This window comes from Budorcas taxicolor, chromosome 10, assembly GCF_023091745.1.
Source record: "Budorcas taxicolor isolate Tak-1 chromosome 10, Takin1.1, whole genome shotgun sequence".
Taxonomy (NCBI): Eukaryota; Metazoa; Chordata; class Mammalia; order Artiodactyla; family Bovidae; genus Budorcas; species Budorcas taxicolor.
The window spans coordinates 43,308,829-43,334,607 of record NC_068919.1 but is presented as its reverse complement, the minus strand read 5'-3'; the positions used below and the strand labels follow the sequence as shown (position 1 = coordinate 43,334,607).

At 42.8% G+C, this 25,779-nt stretch overlaps 1 protein-coding gene across 1 annotated transcript in view; it reads left to right on the top strand.

The window, feature by feature from the left end:
- The window catches only part of NID2 (nidogen 2), an 83,154-nt gene that overhangs the window by 44,337 nt on the left and 13,038 nt on the right, over positions 1-25,779 (top strand). The window contains exons 9-11 of the mRNA XM_052646617.1: positions 16,281-16,424; positions 17,121-17,249; positions 18,164-18,307. Of these exons, the coding sequence (XP_052502577.1) occupies positions 16,281-16,424; positions 17,121-17,249; positions 18,164-18,307 (417 nt within the window). The remainder of the gene's footprint in view (positions 1-16,280; positions 16,425-17,120; positions 17,250-18,163; positions 18,308-25,779) is intronic.

Here is a 25,779-nt window from a genome sequence, read left to right as displayed (position 1 = left end):
GCTAGAATTATTGTTTGGCTGTGAATTCTTTCATAATTTTAATTGTCTAGGCAGAATAATATGGATGATGTGAGGTTGTGGCCAGTTATTAGATTTGTGGCTCCTATATAACCTTTAAGGTGTTAAGTGAAAGAGGAGAGTGAAAAAGCTGGCTTAGAAGTCAACATTCAAAAAACGAAGATCATGGCATCCGGTCCCACACTTCATGGCAAATAGATGGGGAAACAGTGGAAACAGTGAAAGACTATTTTGGGGGGCTCCAAAATCACTGCAGATGGTGACTGCAGCCATGAAATTAAGACGCTTGCTCCTTGGAAGAAAAGCTATGACCCTGGACAGCATATTAAAAAGCAGAGACATTACTTTGCCAACAAAGGTCCATCTAGTCAAAGCTATGGATTTTCTAGTAGTCATGTATGGATGTGAGAGTTGGACTATAAAGAAACCTGAGCACCAAAGAATTGATGCTTTTGAACTGTGGTGTTGGAGAAGACTTTTGAGAGTCCCTTGGCCTGCAAGGAGATCCAACCAGTCAATACTAAAGAAAATCAGTCCTGAATATTCATTGGAAGGATGATGCTGAAGCTGAAACTCCAATACTTTGGCCACCTGATGGGAAGAACTGACTTACTGGAAAAACTGCTGATGCTGGGAAAGTTTGAAGGCAGGAGGAGAAGGAGATGACAGAGGATGAGATGGTTGGATGGCATCACTGACATGACATGAGTTTGAGTAAGCTCTGGGAGTTGGTGATGGACAGGGAAGCCTGGTGTGCTGCAGTCCATCGGATCACAAAGAGTCGGACATGACTGAGCCACTGAACTGAACAATAACAAGAGCTGTGTGACTGACAAGAATACACAATCAGTGCCTTCAGGTCTGTTTGGTGTAAACAAATTGAACTAGTTATGGTTATTCCTCCTAAGGAGAGTATGAAAAAGGGGTATGTTATAAAACCTGCTAGTGGGTTTAGAATTGTTGTGATTCACAATATACCACAGCCTCAGAATCTTACTGGTTCAGCTGCTAGGACTATGGATCCTTCAACGGGGGCTTCTGCCTGCGCTCTAGGTAATCAAAGGTGAGGCTGGAGAGGAGTATTTTTACTGTAAAGGCTAACATACATGCTAGTCATGTGAAAATGTTGAATCAGGAGTTGGGTGCTGCTAGTGTTCAGTATTGAAGTATTAGAAAATTTAGTGAGCCTGTGACAGTTTTTGTTTCTTTTGGCCATGCAGTGCAGCATGCAGAATCCTAGGCAGGATCTTTAGTTCCCTTACGCCCCTTGCAGTAGAAGCTTGGAGGCTTAACCGCTGGACTTCCAGGAGGTCCCAAACCTGAGATTATCTGAATATATACTAGTGCTGCTAAGAGAACTCCTACGAGGGTATAAAATGAGAAGGTTCTGCTTCAAGATGTTCTGTCTGAAAACCCCATTGGGTAATGATAATAAGTGTTGAAATTACTGTTGCTTCAAATAAAATATAAAATGAGGTTAATTCTGTGGCTGTGAATTTTATAATTAGGAACATTTCTAATATAATTAGTATGGTAAATATTGTTTCAAGCTAATGATTCTTTCAGTAGGCGAAATTGGTTAGCTATTAATGTTAATCATGAGTCATATTGTTGAAAATTAATAATGATGCTGATTAAGGAGTTAGAGAAAAAAATTAGTGAGAAGTTAAGGCTACTGTCATTAAATTAAGACGAAAAACCTTATAGACTAGTTAATAAGCTATGGACTGTGATATTAATTGAGATTATGTTCTTTGATAGTCATGTTTGTGGTATTAGTATAATTGTAGGAATAATTTTTTGTTTAGTGTTTGTCACTTTACTTTTTTTCTTTTTACTTTTATTTTTTAACACCAAATCATTTTGTATTGGGGTATAGCCAATTAATGACGCTGTGATAGTTTCAGATGAACAGTGAAGGGACTCAGCTGTGCATATACATGTATACATTCTCCTTCAAATCCACCCCCCATCCAGGCTGCCACATAACATTGAGCAGAGTTCCATGTGCTGTACAATAGATTTTTGTTAGTTATCCATAACTTTCCCAAAGTCCTTAACTGTCCCTTCCCCCCCAGCACCCATGAGTTGGTTTTCTAAGTCTGTGAGTCTCTTTCTGTTTTGTAAGTTCATTTGTATCATTTCTTTTTAGATTCCACATATAAGGGATGTCATGTGACATTTCTCCTTCTCTGTCTGACTTACTTCACTCAGTATGACACTCTCCAGGTCCATCCACGTTGTTGCAGATGGCCTTATTTCATTCTTTATAATGTCTGAGTAATATTCCATTGTATATTATGTACGCCACATCTTCTTTATCCTTTGCTTTGTCAATGGACATTTAAGTTGTTTCCATGTTTTGACCATTGTGAACAGTGCTGCAATGAACACTGGGGTGTATGTATCTCTTTTAAATGTGTCTCCAACATTAAACCACAAGGTTCTGTCAATTCTCTCATCGTGGTAGCTCTATTTTAAGTTTTTAAAGGAACCTGCATACTTACTGTTCTTCATCGTGGCTGTACCAATTTATATTCTCACCAACAGTGCAGGAGGGTTCCCTTCTCTCCACACCCTCTCCAGCATTTATTGTTTGTGGATTTTTTGACGATAGCCATTCTGACCAGTGTGAGGTGATATCTCATTGTAGTTTTGATTTGCATTTCTCTAATAACTAGTGATTTTGAACATCTTTGCATGTGCCTATTGGCCATCTGTGTGTTCTCTTTAGAGAAATATCTATTCAGGTCTTCTGCCCATTTTTTGAGTGGGTTGTTTGTTTTGATGCTATTAAGTGGCATAAGCTGTTTTTAAATTTTGGAGACTAATCCCTTATCAGTCACATCATTTGTAAATATTTTCTCCCTATCTGTGGGTTTTGTTTTTGTTTTGTTTATTGTTTCCTTTGCTGTGCAAAAGCTTGTGAGTTTAAGTAGGTCCCATTTGTTTATTTTTGCTTTTATTTCCATTATTCTGGGAGGTGGATTAAAAAAGATTTTGCTGTGATTTATGTCAGAGAGTGTTCTGCCTGTGTTTTCCTCTGAGAGTTTTATTGTGTCTGGTCTAACATTTAGGTCTTTAATCCATTTTGAGCTTATTTTTGTGCATGCAGTTAAGGAATGATCTAATTTCATTGTTTTACATGTGGCTGTCTAGTTTTCCCAGCACCATTTGTTGAAGAGACTGTCTTTCCAACATTGTGTAGTCTTGCCTACTTTGTCATAGATTAACTGACTGTAGGTGCATGGACTTATTTCTGGGTTTTATATCCTGTTCCATTGATCTATATTTCTATTTTTGTGCCAGTACCATACTGTTTTGATGACTGTAGCTTTGTAGTATAGTCTGAAGCCCAGGAGCCTGATTCCTCCAGTTCCATTTTTCTTTTTCAAGATGCTTTGGCTCTTTGGGGTCTTTTGTGTCTCCATACAGATCTTGAGATTTTTTTTTTTTGTTCTAGTTCTGTGAAAAATGCCATTGGTAATTTGATTGTGTTGCATCTGTAGATTGCCTTGGATAATATAGTCATTTTGGGAATATTGATTCTTCCAATCCATGAATATGGTGTATCTTTCCATCTGTTTATGTTTTCTTTGATTTCTTTCATCAGCATCTTATACTTTTTGGAGTACAGGTCTTTTATCTCCTTAAGTAGGTTTATTCCTAGGTATTTTATTTGTTTTGATGGAATGATAAATGGAATTGCTTCTTGAATTTCTCTTTCTAATCTTTCATTGTTAGTGTAGAGAAATGCAACAGATTTCTGTGTATTAATTTTGTGACCTGCAACTTTACCAAATTTGTTGATGAACTCTAGTAGTTTTATGGTAATGTCTTTAGGATCTTCTATGTATAGTATCATGTCATCTGCAAACAGTGACAATTTAACATCTTTTCCAATTTGGATTCCCTTTACTTCTTCTCTGCTGTAGCTAGGACTTCCAAAACTATGTTGAATAAAAATGGTGAGCGTGGACATCCTTGTCTTGTTCCTGATTTTAGAGGGAATGCTTTTAGCATTTCACCATTGAATATGGTGCTAGTCGTGGGTTTGTCATATATGGCCTTTATTATGTTGAGGTATGTACCCTCTATGCCCACTTTGTGGAGAGTATTTTTCGTAAATTGGTGCTGAATTTTGTCAAAAGCCTTTCCTGCATCTATTGAGATGATCATATGGTTTTTATTCTTCAATTTGTTGAGTATGGTGTATCACATTGATTGATTTGTGGATGTTGAAAAATCCTTGCAACCCTGGGATGAATCCTACTTGATCATGGTGTATGATCTTTTTAATGTACTGTTGGATATGGATTGCTAGTATTTTGCCGAGGATTTTTGCATCTATGTTCATTAGTGATATTGGCCTGTAATTTTCTTTCTTTTTTTTTTGTGTGTGTGGTATCTTTGTCTGGTTTTGGTATCAGATGGTGGCCTCATGAAATGAATTGGTAAGTGTTCCTTCCTCTGCAACTTTTTGGAATAGTTTCAGAAGGAGAGGTGTTAACTCTTCTCTAAATGTTTGATAAAATTTGCCTGTGAAGCCATCAGGTCCTGGACTTTTGTTTCTGGGGAGGTTTTTAATCACAGTGTCAATTTTAGTGCTTGTGATTGGTTTGTTCATATTTTCTGTTTCTCCCTGGTTCGTTTATGGAGATTGTACCTTTCTAAGAAATTGTGCATTTCTTCCAGTAATTCCAATAAAAATACCATTTTATTGGTATAAGTTGTTCATAGTAGTCTTATGATTCTTTGTATTTCTGTGGAGTCAGTTGTAACATCTTTTCTATTTCTAATTTTACTGATTTGAGTCCTCTCCCTTTTTCACCTTGATGAGTCTGGCTAATAGTTTATCAGTCTTGTTTATCTTCTCAAAGAACCAGCTTTTAGTTTCATTGATCTTTGCAGTTGTGTTCTTTATCTCTATTTCATTTATTTCTGCTCTGATCTTTATGATTTCTTTCCTTCAACTAACTTTAGGTTTAGTTTGTTCTTCTTTCTCTAATTGTATTAGGTGTAAGGTTAGGTTGTTTATTTGAGATTTTTCTTGTTTCTTGAGGTAAGACTGTATTGCTATAAACTTCCCTCATAGGACTGCTTTTGCTGCCTCCCGTAAGGTTTTTACCTTTGCGCTTTCCTTTTCATTTGTCTGTAGGTATTTTTTAATTTATTTTTTGATTTCTTCAGTTATCTAATGGTTGTTTAGTCACATGTTATTTAGCCACTACATGTTTGTGTTTCTTAGAGTTTTTTTCCTTGTAGTTTATTTCTAATCTCATAGCATCGTGATTAGAAAAGATGCTTGATATTATTTCAATTTTCTTAAATTTACCAAGGCTCATCTTGTAGCCCAGCATGTGGTCATGTGTGGGCTACACATGACTGTGTGCACTTGAGAAAAATGTGTAGTTTGCTCTTTTGGATGGAATGCTCTATAAATGTCAATTATATCTAGTTCATCTAAAATGTCATTTAAGGCCTGTGTTTCCTTATTGATTTTCTGTCTGATCTATTGATGAAAGTAGGTTATTAAAGCCACCCAATGTTATTGTGTTACTGTTGATTTCTCCCTTTCTGTTTGTTAGTATTTGCCTAACATATTGAGGTGCTCCTATGTTGGGTGCATATATATTTATAATTGTTGTATCTTCTTCTTGGATTGAACCCTTGACCATTATGTAGTGTCTTTCTTTGTCTCTTATAACAGTCTTTGTTTTAAAGTCGATTTTGTCTGATATGAGTATTGCTACTCCAGCTTTCTTATGATTTCCATTTGTGTGAAATACCTTCTCCCATCCCCTTACTTTCAGTCTGTAAGTGTCCCTAGGTATGAAGCAGGCCTTTTGTAGACAACATACATATGGGTCTTGTTTTTGTATCCACTCAGTCAGGCTGTGGTTGGTGCATGTCTTTTGGTTGGTGCATTTAATCCATTTACATTTAAAGTAATTGTCAATATGTATGATCCTATTACCATTTTGTAAATTGTTTTGGGTTTATTTTTTGTAGTTTTCCTTCTCTTGTGTTTCCTGCCTAGAGAAGTTCCTTTAGCATTTGTTGTAAAACAGGTTTAGAGGGGTTGAATAATCTCAACTTTTGCTTGTATGGAAAGCTTTTGATTTCTCTATAAAATCTGAATGAGAGTCTTGCTGGGTAGAGCATTCTTGGTTGTAGGTTCTTCCCTTTCATCACTTGGAATATATTCTGCCATTCTCTTCTGGCTTGTAGAGTTTCTGTTGAGAAATCGGCTGATAACCTTATGTGTTTTTCCTTGTATGTTATTTGTCTTTTTTCCCTTGTTGCTTTAATAATTTAACTTTGTCTTTAATTTTTGTCAGTTTGATTGCCATATGTTTCGATGTATTCCTCATTGGATTTATCCTGGTGACTCTCTGCTTCCGGGACATGATTATTTCCTTTCCCATGTTGGGGAAGTTTTCAGCTGTTATCTCTTCAAGTATTTTCTAGGGTCCTTTCTGTCTTTCTTCTCCTGGGACCCCTATAATGTGAATGTTGATGCATTTAATGTTGTCCCAGAGGTCTGTTAGGCTGCCTTTATTTCTTTTCATTCTTTTTTCTATATTCTGTTTTACAGCATTGATTTCCACCTTCTGTCTTCCAGGTCACTTATACATTCTTCTGCCTCTGTTACCCTGCTATTGATTCCTTCTAGTGTATTGTTCACCTCTGTTTCTTAGTTCTTCTAGGTCCTTGGTAAACATTTCTTGCATCCTCTCAATCTTTGCCCTCCATTCTTTTCCAAGATCATATTCACTATCATTATTCTGAATTCTTTTCCTGGAAGGTTGCCTATCTCCACTTAATTTAGTTATTTTTCTGGGAATTTATCTGTTCCTTCATCTGGGACATAATCCTATTTCTTTTTATTTTGGGTAGCTTTCTTTGATTGTGGTATTAGTTCTGGAGGCTGATGAGATTGTAGTTCTTATTTCTTCTGTCAGCCTTCTGAAGATAAGAGGCTTGTGCAGGCTTCCTGATGGGAGGGACTTGCTGGGGAAACTGGTTCTTGCTCTGGTGGGCAGGACCATACTCAGTAAAACTTAATCCAGTTGTCTGCTGGTGGGTGGAGCTGTTCTCTTTCTCTATTAATTGTTTGGCCTGAGATGACCCAGTCCTGGAGTCTATAGGCTTCTGTAGTAGGGCTATTGATGACCTCCAAGAGGGCTTATGTCATGACACAGCTCCTGGGACTGTTGCTGTCAGTGCCCCCATCCCCTCAGCAGGCTCCTGCCAACAGACACCTCTGCAGGAGACCCTCAGACACTCACAGGTAGGTCTGGCTCAGTCTCCTGTGGGGTCACTGCTCCTTTCCCCTGGGTCCTATGCACACAAGATTTTGTGTGTGCCCTCCAAGAGTCTCTGTTTCCCCCAGTCCTATGGAAGCTCTGTAACCAAATCCCACTGACCTTCTAAGTCAGATTCCCTGGGAATTCCCAGTCCCTTGGCCAAATCCCCACACTGGGAAGCCTGACGTGGGGCCTAGAACCTTTACAACAGTGTGAGAACTTCTTTGGTATTATTATTCTCCAGTTAGTGAGTCACCACCTGGCAGGCATAGGATTTGATGTTATTGTAATTGATCCCCTTCTGCCATTTTGTTGTAGCTTTTCCTTTATCCCTGGATGTGGGGTGTCTTTTTTGGTGGGTTCCAGTGTCATCCTGTCAATGATTGTTCAAAAGCTAGTTGTGATTTTGGTGCTCTGGCAGGAGAAGATGAGTGCGAGAAAAGGGATCAAGAAAAGAAAGTCTGTTACTATTTCCATTATTTCCCCATCTATTTGTCATGAAGTGATGGGACCGGATACCATGATCTTCGGTTTTTAAATGTTGAGTTTTAAGCCAGCTTTTTCACTTTCCTCTTTCCCCTTCATCAAGAAGCTTTTTAGTTCTTCTTCACTTTCTGCCATAAGGGTGGTATCATTTGCATATCTGAGGTTATTGGTATTTCTCCCAGCAATCTTGATTCCAACTTGAGCTTCATCCAGCCTGGTATTGTGCATGATGTACTATTTATAGAGGTTAAATAAGTAGGTTGACAATATATAGCCTTGATGTACTCCTTTCCCAATTTTGAACCAGTTTGTTGTTCCATGGCTGGTTCTAACTCTTGCTTCTTGACCTGCACATAGATTTCTTAGGAGGCAGGTAAGGTGGTCTGGTATTCCATCTCTTGAGGAATTTTCCATGGTTTGTTGTAATCCACACAGTCAAAGGCTTTCATAGTCAATGAAGCAGAGGTAGATTTTTTCTGGAATTCCCTTGCTTTTTCTGTGATCCAACATATGTTGGCATTTTGATCTCTGGTTCCTTTGCCCTTTCTAAATACAGTTTGTAAATCTGGAAATTCTCGGCTTGCATACTGTTGAAGCCTAGCTTGAAGGATTTTGAGCATTATCTTGCTAGCGTGTGAAATGAATGCAATTGTGTGGTAGTTTGAACATTCTTTGGCTTTGCACTTCTTTGGAATGAAAACTGACCTTTTCCAGTCCTGTGGCCACTGCTGAGTTTTCCAAATTTGGGGGCTTATTGAGTGCAGCACGTTCACAGCATCATCTTTTGGGATTTGAAATAGCTCAGCTGGAATCCCATCACCTCCACTAGCTTTGTTCATAGCAATGCTTCCTAGGGCTTCCCTGATAGCTTAGTTGGTAAAGAATCCACATGCAATGCAGGAGACCCCTGGGTCATGGTTGAATCCTGGGTCAGGAAGATCTGCTGGAGAAGGGATAGGCTACCTACTCCAGTATTCTTGGGCTTCCCTTGTGGCTCAGCTGGTAAAGAATCTGCCTGAAAGGCAGGAGACCTGGGTTCGATCCCTGGGTTGGGAAGATCCTCTGGAAAAGGGAAAGGCTACCCATTTCAGTATTCTGACCTAGAGAATTCCATGGACTGTGTAGTCCATGGGGTTGCAAAGAGTTGGATACGACTGAGTGACTTTCACTTTCTCTTCACTTCTTGCAATGCTTCCTAAGGCCCACTTGACTTCACGCTCTAGGATGTGTGGCTCTAGGTGAGTGACCACACCGTCGTGGTTGATCCAGGTCATTAAGTCCTTTTTTGTACAGTTTTTCTGTGTTTTCTTGCCACCTTTTCTGAATATCTTCTGCTTCTGTTATGTCCATACTGTTTCTGTCCTTTATTGTCCATGTCTTTGCACTGAATGTTCTCTAGGTATCTCTAATTTTCTGGAAGAGATCTCTAGTCCTTCCCAACCTATTGTTTTCCTCTATTTTTTTGCATTGTTCACTTAAGAAGGCTTTCTTATTTCTCCTTGCTATTCTTTGGAACTCTGCATTCAGATGAGTATATCTTTTCTCTTTTAACTTTTTTTAAGGCCTCCCCAGACAAACATTTTGCCTTTTTACATTTCTTTTTCTTGGGGATGGTTTTGATCACTGCCTCCCATACAGTGTTATAAAGCTCTGTCCATAGTTCTTCAGGCACTCTATCAGATCTAATCCCTTGAATCTATTTGTCACTTCCACTGTATAATTATTAAGGGATTTGATTTAGGACATACCTGAGTGGTCTAGTGGTTTCCCCTTCTTTCTTCAATTTAAGTCTGAATTTTGCAATAAAGATTTCATGATCTGAGCCACAGTGAGCTCCTGGTCTTATTTTTGCTGACTTTTGTGGGTGTGCATGGTGGTGAAAGTATAGTCTGATGCTATAAAGAACAATATTGCATAGGAACTTGGAATGTTAGGCTCATGAATCAAGGTAAATTGGAAGTTGTCAAACAGGAGATCGCAAGTGTACACATCAACACTCTAGCGATCAGTGAACTAAAATGGATGGGAATGGGTGAATTTAATTCAGATGACCATTATATCTACTTCTGTGGGCAAGAATCCCTTAGAAGAAATGGAGTAGTATAGAGCTTTTCCAACTTCGACTGCAAAGAATATAATAATCTGATTTTGGTATTGACCATCTGGTGATGTCCATATGTAGAGTTATCTCTTGTGTTGTTGGAAGAGGAGGGGGTTTGCTATGATCAGTGCTTTCTCTTGGCAAAACACTATTAGCCTTTGCCCTGTTCATTTTGTACTCCAAGGCCAAATTTGCCTGTTACTCCAGGTATCTCTTGACTTCCTACTTTGTATTCCAGTTCCCTATGATGAAAAGGGTGTCTTTTTTTTTTTTTTTTTTTTTTTTTGGTGTAAATTCTAGAAGGTCTTGTAGGTCTTCAGAGAACCGTTCAACTTCAGCTTCTTCAGCATTAGTGATTGGGACACAGACTTGGATTACCATGATGTTGAATGATTTGCCTTGAAAACAAACAGAGTTCATTCTGTCATTTTTGAGATTGCACCCAAGTACTGAATTTTGGACTCTTTTGTTGACTATGAGGACTACTCCATTTCTTCTAAGGGATTCTTGCCCACAGAAGTAGATATAATGGTCATCTGAATTAAATTCACCCATTCCCATCCATTTTAGTTCACTGATCGCTAGAGTGTTGATGTGTACACTTGCGATCTCCTGTTTGACAACTTCCAATTTACCTTGATTCATGAGCCTAACATTCCAAGTTCCTATGCAATATTGTTCTTTATAGCATCAGACTATACTTTCACCACCATGCACACTCACAACTGGGCATCTTTTCTGCTTTGGCTCCATCTCTTCATTCTTTTTGGAGCCATTTCTCTGCTCTTCTCCAGTAGCATATTGGACACTTACCAACCTAGGGAGTTCATCTTTCAGTGTCGTACCTCTTTGCCTTTTTGTACCATTCATGGGATTCTCGAGGCAAGAATGCTGAAGTGATTTGCCATTTCCTTCTCCAGTGGACCCCGTTTTGTCAAAACTCTCCACCATGACCTGTCTGTCTTAGGTGGCCCTACACGGCATGGCTCACAAAGCTGTGATCCACATGATCATATTGGTTAGTTTTCTGTGATTGTGCCTTTCATTCTGTCTGCCCTCTGATGGATGAGGATAAGAAGCTTATGGAAGCTTCCTGATGGAAGGGACTGGCTGGGGGGAAAACTGGGTCTTGCTTTGGCAAGGCCATGCTCAGTAAATCTTTAATCCAATTTTCTGCTGATGGGTGGGGCTCTCACTGTAGTTTGGCCTGAGGCCAATCTATGGAAAGGGTAATGGCAGCCTCCTCCAAAAGGACTTACACCAGCATGCCATGCCTCTCAGGACTGCTGCTGTCGGTGCCCCTGGCCCTGTGGGCACTGTTGACCCACGCCTCCACCAGCGACTCCCAAACACTCATAGGTGAGTCTGACTCAGTCTCTTGTGGAGTCCCTGTTCCTTTCTCCTGGGTCCTGGTGTGCACAAGTTTTTGCTGGGCCCTCCAAGTGTCTCTGTTTCCCCAGTCCTGTGGAAATTCAGTAATCAAATCCTGCTGACCTTCAGAGTCACATTCCCTGGGGATTCTTAGTCCCTTTGCTGGATCCCCAGGTTGGGAAGTCTGTTGTGGGGCCTAGAATTTTCACAACAGTACAAGAACTTCTTTGGTATCATTGTTCTCCAGTTTGTGGGTCGCCCACCCCACCCCGCAGCTCTATAGTATGGCTAATGGCGACCTCCTCCAGGAAGACCAATGCCACATGCTGTGCCTCCCAGGACTGCTGCTGCCAGAGCCCCTCTCCCCACAGCGGGCCACCGCTGACCCAAGCCTCCTCAGGAGACCCTCAGACATTTACGGGCAGCTCTGGCTCAGTCTCTTGGGGGGTCACTGCTCCTTTCCCTGAGTCCCAGTGCGCCCTCTCAGTTCCTCTGGCGGGCATAATGTTTGATTTTAGGCACAGTTGGGCCCTTCCTACTGTCTTGTTGTGGCTTCTCCTTTGCCCCTGGACATGGGTCATCTTTTTTTGGTGGGTTCCAACATTTTCCTGTTGATGATTGTTCAGCAGCTAGCTGCGATTTTGGTGTTCCTTCAGGAGAAGATGAGCGCTCATCCTTTTACTCTGCCAGCTTGTTCTAGGAACTTTAAGTGCATATTACTAAGGAAAGAAGCCAGTATGAAAAAGCTTCATACTGTGTGAGTCTAGACTTTCTAGAAAAGGTAAAATTGTAGGGACAGTAGATAGATCAGTGGTTGCTAGAGGCTCAGGGGGAGGGAGGGAGGGAGGGGGGGAGGGAGGGAGGGAGGGAGGGAGGGAGGGATGAATGAATAGGTGGTGCACAGGGGAAACTGTGACACTTTAATGGAGGATACGCGTCATTATACATTTGTCAAAACCTGTAGAACTGTACAGCACAGAGAGTCTACCCCAAGGTAAACTACGGATTTTAGTTAATAATAAAGTGTCAGTATTGATTTATCAGTTATAACAAATGTATATACTAATACATAATGGTAATAATAGAGGAAACTGTGTAAATTGGTTAGGGGGTGGCTATGGAAACTCTATACTTTCTGCTCAATTTTTTGATAACCTAAAACTTTTAAACAATAAAGTGTGTTTAAACTTTTAAAAAAGTTCTAGGCAGGCCAGAGGATGAGCCTGGACATCAGGGAACCCTACTGATGGGAAATGACTTTGTCAGATCAAGGGGACATATTAATTCTGAAAGCCAGTAGGCAGCTTTGTTCTTGAAGACTAGAGGCACATGATGAGAATGAATGTTTCCCTTCAGTTCTACTGATACTTAGCAGTACTGATACTGCTGAGTCCAGAATCTGCACCTCAGACAGGTGGGTTCATAACCAGCAATTCTGTGTTTTACCACTGGAGCTGAGGCCTCCTTTACCACCTCCTCGGGCTCTCTGGGCAGGTGTCACTTCAGCAGTATGATAACAGGAGATAAAGAGGACTGGGTTCTCCTGTGGAATATAGAGGTGACACAAAACAGGAATCCTGAGCTTGTTGGTGTGCCTGGTTGTTTCAGTTTTAGAAAACTTGGTTGGGGGCACAGCTGCTGAGTGTCCGAAGAAGGGATTATAATGTAGTGAATTAACAGCATGAAAATATCAGCTGACTTTATAGAAACATGCACCTCAGAAGGAAGGAAAAGATCAGTTTTTGCTGATTTCTTAAGGAGAGATTTCAACAGAAACACCTAGGGAAAACGACCGTCACCTTTGAATGTCCAGTTCAGCCCTTCGCTAGGTATAGGAGTCTGATCTGTAAGAGAAGTAACTTAGTGGGAGAACTTCCTAGGCCAGAGTCCCATTCAGACTCTGGAATCATTTATGGAAAAGACAGATCTCTGGGTGTATCTTTCCTCGAGACACACCCTAAGGGAGTAGCAAAAGGTCAGAAAGCCCACAAACTGGTGGGTACCAGGTTGCTAATTTGCTTTTAGGATGACATGATTTTTCCTTTTCTACCCAGGTCTAATTATAATAATAATTAGTAGCAGTAGTAGTGGTAGTTAGTAAAGGACAGTTTTACTTGATGCCAAGCACCGTTCTAAGTACCTTTCATGAATTTAACTCCTCAAATCCCCACAACAACCCTACCAGTCAAGGGACTGTTACTCCCTTTTACAGAGACAATGGTGTAGACATGAAGTAATTTGCCTGGTCACAGCTGGAAGAGTTGAGCCGGGGCTCAAATCCAACGCCAGCCCCAGAGCCCACTCTCATCCCTCACTCATGGCTGTTCCCCGTGGACCCCACAGACTCCAGGACTGCCTTGTAACATAGATCAAATTTTAAAAGAAGGAATGTGGATGTTTACCCTTTGTGTTTCAACTCTGCTCATCCATCCACCCCTATGTAAAACAGCAATACTGTTCATTCTATCCAAATAGGAGAAAAATGGGGAAGAAAGAAGGAAATTAAAAAGAAAAACACAGCCTCTCTTCTTTCCTCTCTCAGTGCCTGCAAGTATCTTAAGAGCCTTTCCCTTTCTCCAGAGGGAGCGGTGATCTGGTTGGAATGTGTATGAAACAAAACAGCAGCCCCACCTGACGTGGGAGCTCCCAGTTGGGTGTCCAGGGTTCAGGAGGCAGTCTTCCCAGGGAGCCCCTTCTCCCTAATCACCAGCCAGCTCCCTGCCTTGCCCAAGTGTTTGAGCTTCCCGTGTGGCTTGGCTGGTGTTGGTGGGGTTGCAGGACAGGATCCAGGGATGCTTCCTGCCCTTGCTCCCAGTTCAGGGCTCAGCTCTCCAGTTGAGGAGCCTTTGGGCAGATGGCCATGCATTGAAGCTGAACGGACTGTTCCTTTAAGGAAAACCAGTCTTCTCCTCTTGATTAAATGACTAAATTAGTTCCAGATCCTCTGTCAGAGAGTCAAACTGTTCAAGAGGGAGAGGGAGAAATAGAAAATGTCTTAAAAAGGATACAGCTCTTTTTTACTTACTATAATAGGAGAAAAGCTAACTAGTCACAGAGAATGAATAGACTTACAGTTTTAAAAATGGATTTTTAATATAGTGTTTTTGGAAACCAAATTCTGAGCATAGGGCCTCAGGCTCAGAAATTGGCTGATACTTGGTTTAAAGCTGTGCTGTCACTGTCTTGAAACTCTTAATAATTTTTGGACAAAGAGTTCCACAGTTTTGTTTTGCACTGGACTCAGCAAATGATGTGGCCGTGCTGTCAGTGAAGGCTATTTTAAGTCAGTATGATGCAGGTATTCACACTTTCTCCTCAATTTCAGGAGGGCTAGGGCTAGTTGGCCAATCAACTTCTGGGCTGCATTTTTTTTCCCCTCCTTTTAATGCCTCTCAGGCTGGTAAGCTCCTGACATGATGTATACCCACTAATCTCTGCTGGAATGCGCCATGGTGCAGTTTTGATGCTGGAGAGCACTGAACAAGAAGGCTAAGTCATCAGTGTTTATAAACTAAAGTATCTCAAAGCTCACTTCTTCCTTTGGCTGGGTAGGTCAGGAATTTGGTACAAAACCTTCTCCTAAAATGGAGAGAGAATAATGGGAGGCAGTCAGGTCTTTGTTTCATGTGGGGCCTTCAGTGAAGACCTGACCCTGTTGTCAACTGCAGCACGCACTGGGGACTGACTCCGGACCTTGGTCAGTAAGATCAAGTTAACCCTGCCACCACAACCCGAATGCTATACTTCCAGACCGCCTGGCAAGAGAATCAGAGGGGAGGGCTGAGGGACGTCCAAGCATGCCTGTATGATTCGGGGAGCATGGCCTCGGCCTGACTTTTGGACCCATCCATCTCTTCTGGCTGTGTGACCTTGGTCAGGTTACTTGACCTCTCTGTGCTGCGGTAAAAAGAACATAGTACATTCCTCACAGGATGCTGCTGCTGCTAAGTCGCTTCAGTCGTGGCCGATTCTATGCGACCCCACAGGCGGCAGCCCACCAGGCTCCCCTGTCCCAGGGATTCTCCAGACAAGAACACTGGAGTGGGTTGCCATTTCCTTCTCCAATGCAGGAAAGTGAAAAGTGAAAGTGAAGTCGCTCAGTCGTGACCGACTTTCGCGACCCCATGGACAGCAGTTTACCAGGCTCCTCCGTCCATGGGATTTGCCAGCAAGAGTACTGGAGTGGGGTGCCATTGCCTCACAGTATAGTCATGAGTAATTAATAGAATAAGAGTAGGTAATAGTTTAGAACAATGCCTGGCACATAAATGCTTAAGATGCATTACTGTTACACTCAATCTAGTAGATTAAGGAAAGATTTCAGATGTTAACTGTCATCACTGCCTAGTGGTCGGATGGAGCCATGGCAAGGTTAATCCTAAAGAGTAAATACGGCACAAGTTATTCCCATTTATTTGGTCTTATAAATCTTAAAAAAAAAAAAAAAGGCAAGATTTTCTTATTAATTGAATTTTGAAACATAGAGTAGTGCACTTAGTGAGACTGCCCAATTTAGAGGCAGAAATTTTTGGTATAAGTTTTGCTGTCCCATTTCCCAGCTTTCTGAGCTTGGGCAATTTTTCTAATGTCTCTTGCTTATTTTCCTTGTTGGTGAAAATTACCAATAAAAGGAATGACAGCCTGCCTCACAGAATTATCCCGAGAATCACAGAAGATAATAAAATGAAAGTACTTTTAAATAAAAGGATGCTTCTATTTTTTATTGGATATTTTTATTCCCTGGACACAAACCTGCTGTAAATAAGGTTAGTTATCTGCAGAGTAGGTGACAGGAAGCCATTCTGGAATTGAGAACTGCAATGCAGATGATCCACCCTCACTTCAGATATTAATAATTTAGTCAGGTTTCCAGGCAGGCCTCAAGCTTACAAGTCCGCAGCCAGTTCCACTTGCCGATCTTCTTCCTTCTGGGCCGTTCTCTTGATGACAGCCAGATTGTGCTTTTCTTTTGTATTTTCTCTCTACCCACCCAGGAGACTCCGAGCCCACCCCAGTGAATCCCTGCTATGATGGGAGCCACACGTGTGCCACCACAGCTCGGTGCCATCCGGCGACCGGTGTGGACTACACCTGCGAGTGTGCATCTGGGTACCAGGGAGATGGACGGAGTTGTGTGGGTAAGACCCTGGGGCTCTGTGTTCCTCCATGAAGGCCTCCAGCATCCTGTCCATAGAAGACAAGTGTCTGCTTTGTCATCTCCATGGATCAATGAGTTTAGCAGCTATTCATTGAAAAATACCAACTATTTAAAAACCAGGCATAATTCTGGTTAGGTTTACCAGAGTAGTTTGGAGTGGGTATTTAGGGCTATTGTAATTTGTGGATATTTTCTACTCTTAAATATTGTCATTTTGAGCCTGAATCAGGTATTTTTTACATTCATTAAAGAGTACATTTTTCTGGTTACCTTCAGATTTCAGACATCCATTTCATCCATTTCTTTCAGTTACTGTATCTCAAAAGCAGTCATGGAGATTTCTTTACACTTTAAAAGAAACATGGTTAGCCTGTGTGTTTTTCTTCTCAATGTTCAGAATTGCTTAAATGTTTAAAGAATTCTCAGAATATCTGTTCAGAACACATCTGCCTGGGGTTCATACTGGAATGACTTGAAATAAACGTTTATTTTCCTGACAGTCTGCAATGGGCATCTGCACCTGGTGCTGAGGCAGCCTGCACTTTGCCCCCTGTTTAGTCTACCGACCGCTGGTCCCACCGAAACCTCTCGGGGGTGAGAGAATACCAAGTCTGCAGACCGTCCACCTGTGGGGCCTTTGGTTTAAGCAGCCCTTTCTGTTCTTACTCCTCCTTAGATGTCAACGAATGTGCAACTGGCTTCCACCGCTGCGGCCCCAACTCTGTGTGCGTCAACTTGGTGGGGAGCTACAGGTGTGAGTGCCGGAGTGGTTTCGAGTTTGCAGACGACCGGCACACCTGCATCTGTGAGTGCCCACCCATGCCCCAGGATGCACGACTGTTTGCACTGTGGCTCTACAGAAGGCCTGTTGCATGGTTTTCTAGGAGACCGACAACTCACATGGGAAGAACCCAGAGCTATGGCTCAGTTCAGTCCTGTGTGTTGGGGTTTTGTTTTTGTCTGGGTTTTTGTTGTTGTTGTTGTTGTATTGCGCTATTTATCTATCTAAATAGAAATTTTTGGTGTAAGTCATGGAAGGATGTTCACGTCTGTCAGGACTGCTGTGTAGCTTGGTGTTTGGCCCCATCATGTAGTAAGACTATGAACTTTTCTAATACCAACAGCTCTAGATAGAGGTCAAGTGTTTCTCAAATCAGAATGACATAGATTTTGTAATTTAAAGAGGCTTGTCCTATTTGACTGACCAAAAGCTCCATTGGTAATAAATATACCCTTTCTAGAGTTCCAGATAAATACTTGATATAACAGTGGATCCAAAAGAACTAGAATTCCGAAGTCACTCCATTGCTAGAGCTAGATGATTTTAGAGAAAACCCACTTTTGAATCCAGTGAGCAAGGTAGCAGCAATCATAGAGACGTGTGTATGTGTGTGCGTGTGTGCGTGTGCGTGTGTGCATGTACACACAAGCATGCCAAGTAGCAGTGTTCTGCTTTAGTCAAGGACATTTGCTGACAACTTATTTTCATGTCTAGTATTATAGACACAAACCAAGACCGGCACTTCTTAGATTGTAATTTGCATACAACCATCCAGGGATCTTGTTAAAATTCCTGGCTCTGGGTTGGGGTCTGGGAACTGCATTCCTTATAAACCCTGAGGTGTCCCCATGCTGTTGGTGTGCAGATCACACTGCAAAGAGCAGGGCTCACCCGTTCGCAGGCCTGGGCTCTTGGACATCTTTGCCTTCTCTCTTCAGCGATCACCCCACCTCCCAACCCCTGTGAGAATGGCCGTCATAACTGTGCTCCCGCCAGCCAGGCCCGGTGCATTCACCATGGAGATGGCTCCTTCAGCTGCGCCTGCCTGCCTGGTTATGCCGGAGATGGGCACCGGTGCACTGGTGAGTACCTGTGGGCGACTCAGTGACCCTGAAAGTTGCTTTGGATGCACATCCCCGTATCCCCAGGGCCTCTCAGAAACCTCTCTTTTCCTTTGACTCACACCTCCTGGAACTGCTGGAAGAGAAAGAAAAGAGGTGTCCTTTGAGTCAGAGGCCAAATGTGATTGCCTTGGCACCAGATTGTTGAGCGAGGATGGTTGTCCTTGGAGGAGACAGGCCTGGAGCAGTGGGGAGCTCCTGCCAGCTTGCAGTCTTCTGTTCCCTGGAGCTACTGTAGCTCAGAGGGATGCGAGGGAAAATTGTACATTCCCCTGGAAGGAAGTCTCCATCCTTCAGTCTCTCTGGCTAATGGCTTAATTCAGCACTTCCAGTCTTGCCCAATTTTTAGTTGCTGTTCCCCTGCTTGAAGTGGTATTTGAAACAATCTCTAAACATACATACAATTCTTTCTGTGTAATTTATTCCTTTGTCTCTCTCTCTCTCTCTCTGAAAGGGGAGAGGGAGAGAGAGAAGAAAAATCCACAGATATAAAAGGATATTAATGCATACCTAAGTACTCAAAGCTTTCCTTCCAGAAATCTAACTATCTTTAAGACTTTGTACCATATTTTATGAAATCACTAAACCAGAAAGCAGGACTAACTGTTTAAATTTAACTTCAAGATGTATGAGGTTGTTACTGAAAATCTAGGAATAACACTCTATATATGTTCATGAAACTGGGATTAGTAGTACCTTAATATAGAGATCATTCAGTGAGCCTAGATAATTCACCAAAGATCTTCAAAACATCTGTCAGTAATACACACAAATAATGGTTAAATGAGATACTCGGAAATGAGAGGATGGTGGGAAAGGAGTCAGTTTTAGGAACAGAAATTGAAAATGCAGGCTTTCCCTTCTTTTCAAATTGCTTTTTGCATCTGGACCCGGAATACCTGGGCCCACTGAGCAAGTTTGCTAAGAACAGCCTCTAGGAGCTTCTTTGTTGTTGTTCAGTCCCTCTGGTATCCGCCTCTTTGCGACTCTCTGTGTACGACTCTTTGCGACCCCATGGACTGCAGAACGCCAGGCTTCCCTGTCCTTCACTATCTTTTGGAGATTGCTCAAACTCATGTCCATTGAGTTGGTGATACCATCTACCCATCTTGTCCTCTGTTGTCCCCTTCTCCTCCTCCTCAAACAGATCAAATAGCCTGTTCTTAACTAGATCAGATCTTAAACAGATCGCATAGCCTGGCCCCTCCCTCCTCACCAGCCATTGGCTTCTTCTCCTCCTCCCCTTTCTCTTTGGTTTCATCTGGATGGGCTGAATGGACCAGCAGCCTAAAGCCACATGTTCTTGACGGAACAGATATGTCAGGGCAGCACAGCCCTCTGCTCCTTTCCAGATGTGGGGCTTTTCGAACCTGGCTCTTGAACGTTTCCACTTCTGATGTACAGAAGCTTAGCTGTATGGGTTTCTTGAAAACACAGTTTATATTGAAATGACCCCAAACTGTGACTCAGTTCAGCCCTGAGGTGGTTTTTCCTCCCTAAAAACACCCCCAGGTTTAGGCAGAGCTCAAGTGCTTTTCAAGTTAGGATGGAGTAGAGGTGTAAGTCACAGATGCTTGTCCCACTTGACTGGCCAGAGAGCTCCATCTGCAACAGATACTCTGTACAGATGGAGGCACCCTCTAGGTCTGGGGGGGGATGGGGGGGTGGGAGGAGGCATCAGGTGATGCGCACAAACCTCTCACGTTTCTGTTGAGCCCCACAGTAGGAATACTGCTTTTTCCTCCCTTGTGGAAACTCATCATTCAGTTTGACTTAACATACTACTGGCTCTCAGAAATGAGAACCAGAGAAAAAAATCTTGTCAGTAGAATTTCATATTTAAACATCTGGCTGCTCAGGTCAGCTGAGATGGTGTTTCAAAAGCCTTTCATTCCTTTGGTCTTTGGTTTAAAACAAAGAAGTTGAAATTAATCGCCGCTTAGATGTGATGAGGATTAAAATCAGAATGCTAACGTAGGTGAGCTGCTGCTTGTCCTAACCCCTTCGAGAATCATTCTCCCTTCTTTTAACTTCTGCTTGTCCTGGAGGACTTGGGTTACCTTCTGGCGTTGTAGTAGGACCTTGAAATTAGCTACTTTTCCATGCTGGGAGTTTTCTAGGATTGTCATTCTTTGCTATGGCCGCCCCCTTTCTGATTTCAGGGACATTTTCAATTGTCCCTCTTTCATCTCTGCTTCTCTACTTTTGGGATTCTCTCTGGAACCCACAAACGTAAACGTAGGCCAGGCCCAATCTGTTGCTTCCCCAGTGCATTAGCAGTCTGTTGCAACCTAACCATTTACCCCAGACACGTAACCGCTTAAAACAGTACACTGCATTATTATCTGTATGGTCTCGCTTATTCGTTTGCTTTAGGATCTTCACAACGCTGCAGTCAGGGCGCCTGCCAGACCTGGGGTCTCGTCTGGGGTCCGGGTCAGGAAAGAGGCTCACGTGGTTATCGGCAGGATCCCGTTCCCCAAGGACTTTCAAACCCCTGCTGGCTATTGCCTGGAGGTGACTTTCAACTTCTTGCCACTCAGACCTCTCTCACAAGGTAACTTCCTTTATCAAGGCCAGCAGCAGGAGGCCTCTCTAGCAGGTTGGCAGTGACCACAAAAGTGATGTCTCCTCAGTATTGCTTTAGTGTCTTGGTTGGAAGCCAGTTGCTCAAAGGAAGGGGATTATAGAAGACCCTGAATACCAGGAGGAAGGGATCTTTGGGATCATCTATGAGAGGCTGCCTGCCATAGTCTGTGGTTGCCGTCCAAGCTTCGGGGCAGTAGAAAATAACAATCATTTTCCTAAAGGCCTCTGCTGCGCATAAATCAGGCTGGGCTAGTCATGAAGGTGGCTTTCAGAATAAGTGTATCAACGTGTGTGTGTGTGCACGCAGTTTTAAAGGCGTGTCACAGGGTGCATGTGTCCCAGTGACAACTGAGATAAGAAAGGAGGAAAATCGCGATGAAGGCTCTGTTTTGTGAAGTGAGCACACTTAGAGAGCACATTTGTTTTCAGTCCATCAAACTGGCACTGAGAGAGTGTGTGGGTTTTTCTGTCTCCAGCAAGTTTGTTAAAAACCAGTTTCCCTGGGGAGGCTACCCTTGGCTTTGGGTTCTTGATCTAGCCTGAGTCACAAGGAGGAATTATTTTTATGCAAGTAGAATGAAATCTTTTCCAGTTCCCCTCAGTCGGGATTGATTTTGATCCTGCATTGGTGTGAGCTGGATATTTCTCAGGCACGTTTGTCCCTGCAGCTCTTAGTGACTTTGCTGGATGGAAAAGCAGATTGTTGTGAGCTGAGACCTTTTCAGGGAGGAGCACGTGTGAGTTGAGGAACTGGGTTACAGATGGCCCATTACCCACAGAAGGGCTGTGACTAGGGGTTCTTACACTGTTCTCACACATGGCTTTTGTGGGAGGAGTGTAGGCTCTGGATAAGGTATAGTAAAGTTGGTGCGGCCACAAGCGATATGGAGACCAAGGCTTGAAGGGAAGAAGCTGCCTCTACTCACAGGTCCTGCCATGCAGGACCCTATGGGCACAGCCAGAATCCAGGTCCTGACCGAGTAGGTGGGGAGTGACAACTCATGGGCCTTCAAGCCTTTGTTGGGGTCTGGAGCGGGATCAAGGAGAGTTGGCGCCAGGGAATTTCACTGGGTGTTTCGAAAGCAAACCAGGGGAGGTAGGAGGGGAAAGCTAGAGTCCAGGGGCTGGGCTTGTTTTGAAGGGATTTCAGCTGGGTTTTGGGTGTGGACTCAGAATTAAGGCAGGGAGAAGAATGTTGAAGCACCAAAGCCTGCACTCAAAATAGAGAATTTTAAACACATTTTCCAAAGAGGTGTTTTAGCTGCTTGGGAGCAGATAGAATGGAGAATTGCGCTGAGATTAAGCCATCTGGCATTGTCTGACTTTCCAGAGACTCTCCTGTGCCTTGAACCTTGCTACCTTGACCTACCAGCACCTGAAGACCCTGACAGTGATGGTTAAGCAGACCCCTGTCCCAGGAGTGTAAGAAGAAACTCCTCCCTTGCTAAGGAGTTCAAAGTGTCTTTATACTTTCTGCTGACACCTGATCCCCTAAAGCTAGGAAGAGTTCTCCTTTACACAAAAGTTCTGGTTCCCCCTATACTCCTCAGGGTTGGCCCTCTGAGGAAGGTGGGTAGCCTGCTCTGCACTCAGGTCCTGGAGTGGCTGGTGGGGCTCCAGTTCTCTGACATGGTGGGAGAGCCTCCAAGGAGGAGATGGGGAGCTTGCTTCAGGGAATCTTAAGCTTCTCCAGCTTTAGGGGACGGGAGTTGTTCACCTGTGATGCTCTCAGTCTCTTCAGAGACTTTTTCCCTGTTCATTCGTAAGTTATTGTCTTCCCAAACTTTGCCTTTGGGAGGATGGCTGCTCTTTCAGGTCTGGTTGGAATTCTAGGCCATAGGCTTTAAGAACATAACTCAGAACCTCTGGGGAATCCTCTTTCTCTTTGTTCACAAAAGTAATCACAAGCAACTGATCTATGGGTTCTAGAAATAGGCCCTGTGTCTCAGGAATTCCTGCTTCCTGCCATTGCCTGGGGTTCCTGTTACCATGAGAAGTACTTTTAGCATATGCATTATGAATAGCTTTAATTTCCTGCATTTGGTTGGATGTTAATTTTTGCAGTTTGGTTTTATAGCATCATAGAAGGCACAAGGAACTGAATGGGCACCAACTTCAGCCAACTGGACCTTGGCATTGTCCTTCTGAACAAACTGGGCCAACCTCAAAGATAATGAAACATGACAATATACAACCCTGACTGATCAGATTGGAGATAAGTTTCCCGTTGTAATTAATTTGGTTTAGTTTTGGTTAATTGAGGAGCTAACCAATTTAACCATGCAGATAAATTTATAACCACTTTCCTGCCTTTGTCAGTGAAAGGAAGGCATCCAGGCAGGCCAAATGCTCATCTAGGCAGAGTCTCTCTAGGTGGCATTAACTTAGGTCGTGTCAGGCATTCAAGGTGTTTCAGACTTCAGAGTGAAGTAATTTATGGGGGCTAAATGGTGGATACCACCCTTATGGCAGAAAGTGAAGAGGAACTAAAAAGCCTCTTGATGAAAGTGAAAGAGGAGAGTGAAAAAGTTGGCTTAAAGCTCAACATTCAGAAAACTAAGATCATGGCATCTGGTCCCATCACTTCATGGGAAATAGATGGGGAAACAGTGTCAGACTTTATTTTTGGGGGGCTCCAAAATCACTGCAGATGGTGGCTGCAGCCATGAAATTAACAGATGCTTACTCCTTGGAAGAAAAATTATGACCAACCTAGATAGCATATTCAAAAGCAGAGACTTTACTTTGCCAACAAAGGTCCATCTAGTCAAGGCTATGGTTTTTCCAGTGGTCATGTATGGATGTGAGAGTTGGACTGTGAAGAAAGCTGAGTGCCAAAGAATTGATGCTTTTGAACTGTGGTGTTGGAGAAGACTCTTGAGAGTCCCTTGGACTGCAAGGAGATCCAACCAGTCATTCCTAAAGGAGATCAGTCCCGGGTGTTCTTTGGAAGGAATGATACTAAAGCTGAAACTCCAGTACTCTGGCCACCTCATGCGAAGAGTTGACTCATTGGAAAAGACTCTGATGCTGGGAGGGATTGGAGGCAGGAGGAGAAGGGGACGACAGAGGATGAGATGGCTGGATGGCATCACGGACTCGATGGACGTGAGTCTGAGTGAACTCCGGGAGTTGGTGATGGACAGGGAGGCCTGGCATGCTGCAATTCAGGGGTCGCAGAGACGGACACGACTGAGCAACTGAACTGAACTGAAATGCCAGATCAGGAGGATAAGCAGTGTAAGTGATTACATTGCTAATTACAATGTCAGAGATTTTCCTTTCTCCTGAAGAGAACGTCTGTGCTGTGTCCAGTACGTCTACTTACTGGTAGATGGGAAAAGCCCTTAGTGATGGAGAGGTGGCTCGGTGCAACGTGGTCACAGCAGGGGTGGCACTGATCACCCCAGGAGAGAATTCATCTGGGACCTGGGAGGCTGGGCGCGAGGAGCCATGTTTGTCCCCAGCTGACTGGCGTTGCATTCGGGGCTCTTAAGTCTCCAGCTTCCAGGGCGCCATGTGTCTCTGTCACAAGCTGTACAGATTCGACATAGTTCATCCTGACTCCTGTTCTCATGGTTTAATGTTGATCATCCCGTCCCATTTTTTTTCCCTCTTCACACAATTTTAAAAAATTTTTTGTATGTTAGCTCGGGTGTGACTGCTTTATTTTCCATTGAGCCTTGATCAGATCCACCGCCTTGATCCCCTCTTCGCTCAGGAAGACTTCCTGTCTCTGAAGATGGCTTATCTCAACTACTGGCCATTGGTTTCAGCAGTTAGATTGTCAGACATTTTTTTCCTGGCAGCAGGGTGGAGGGTAGGGGCGGTGTGTTGCTATTGTCTGCCTGCACTGATTTCAGTAAATAAAAGGAATGTAAATCCGCCTTTCTTTGAAGTTTCAGGATGTTGCAGCTATGAGAAATATGAAGATTAATCCACATGGTACTGTGTAGGAATGTTGGGACCTGAACTGTTTGTACTGAAAACCTGGACAAATTTAAATTTTCTTTTCTATGTGTTGTCTTAAATCCTCTGATGATATTTTTCTTATACTTCTATATTTCTTCTAAAGGTGGAAAGTAAATTTCTGATTTAAAAAAGTTTTTTTTAATTTCTGAAAGTTTTTGGACATTCTAGGTAGTAGGAGTCTCTGATTATGTAAGACTGAATGTGTTTGTTAGTTGAGAAACTAAGTTGGAGCTTCACTGGGTTCTTTTGCATCTATAAATTGGTACTATAGGGAGATATTTCTCCTGGCAATCTTATCTGAGGTTATTGATATTTCTCGCAGCAATCTTGATCCCAGCTTGTGCTTCTTCCAGCCCAGCGTTTCTCATGATGTGCTCTGCATATAAGTTAAATAAGCAGGGTGACAATATACAGCCTTGACGTACTCCTTTTCCTATTTGGAACCAGTCTGTTGTTCCATGTCCAGTTCTAACGGTTGCTTCCTGATCTGCATACAGGTTTCTCAAGAGGCTGGTCAGGTGGTCTGGTATTCCCATCTCTTTCAGAATTTTCCAAGGTTTATTGTGATCCACACAGTCAAAGGCTTTGGCATAGTCAATAAAGCAGAAATAAATGTTTTTCTGGAACTCTCTTGCTTTTTCCAAGATCCAGTGGATGTTGGCAATTTGATCTCTGGTTCCTCTGGCTTCTCCAAAACCAGCTTGAACATCTGGAAGTTCATGGTTCACGTATTGCTGAAGCCTGGCTTGGAGAATTTTGAGCATTACTTTACTAGCGTGTGAGATGAGTGCAATTGTGTGGTAGTTTGAGCATTCTTTGGCATTGCCTTTCTTTGGGATTGGAATGAAAACTGACCTTTTCCAGTCCTGTGG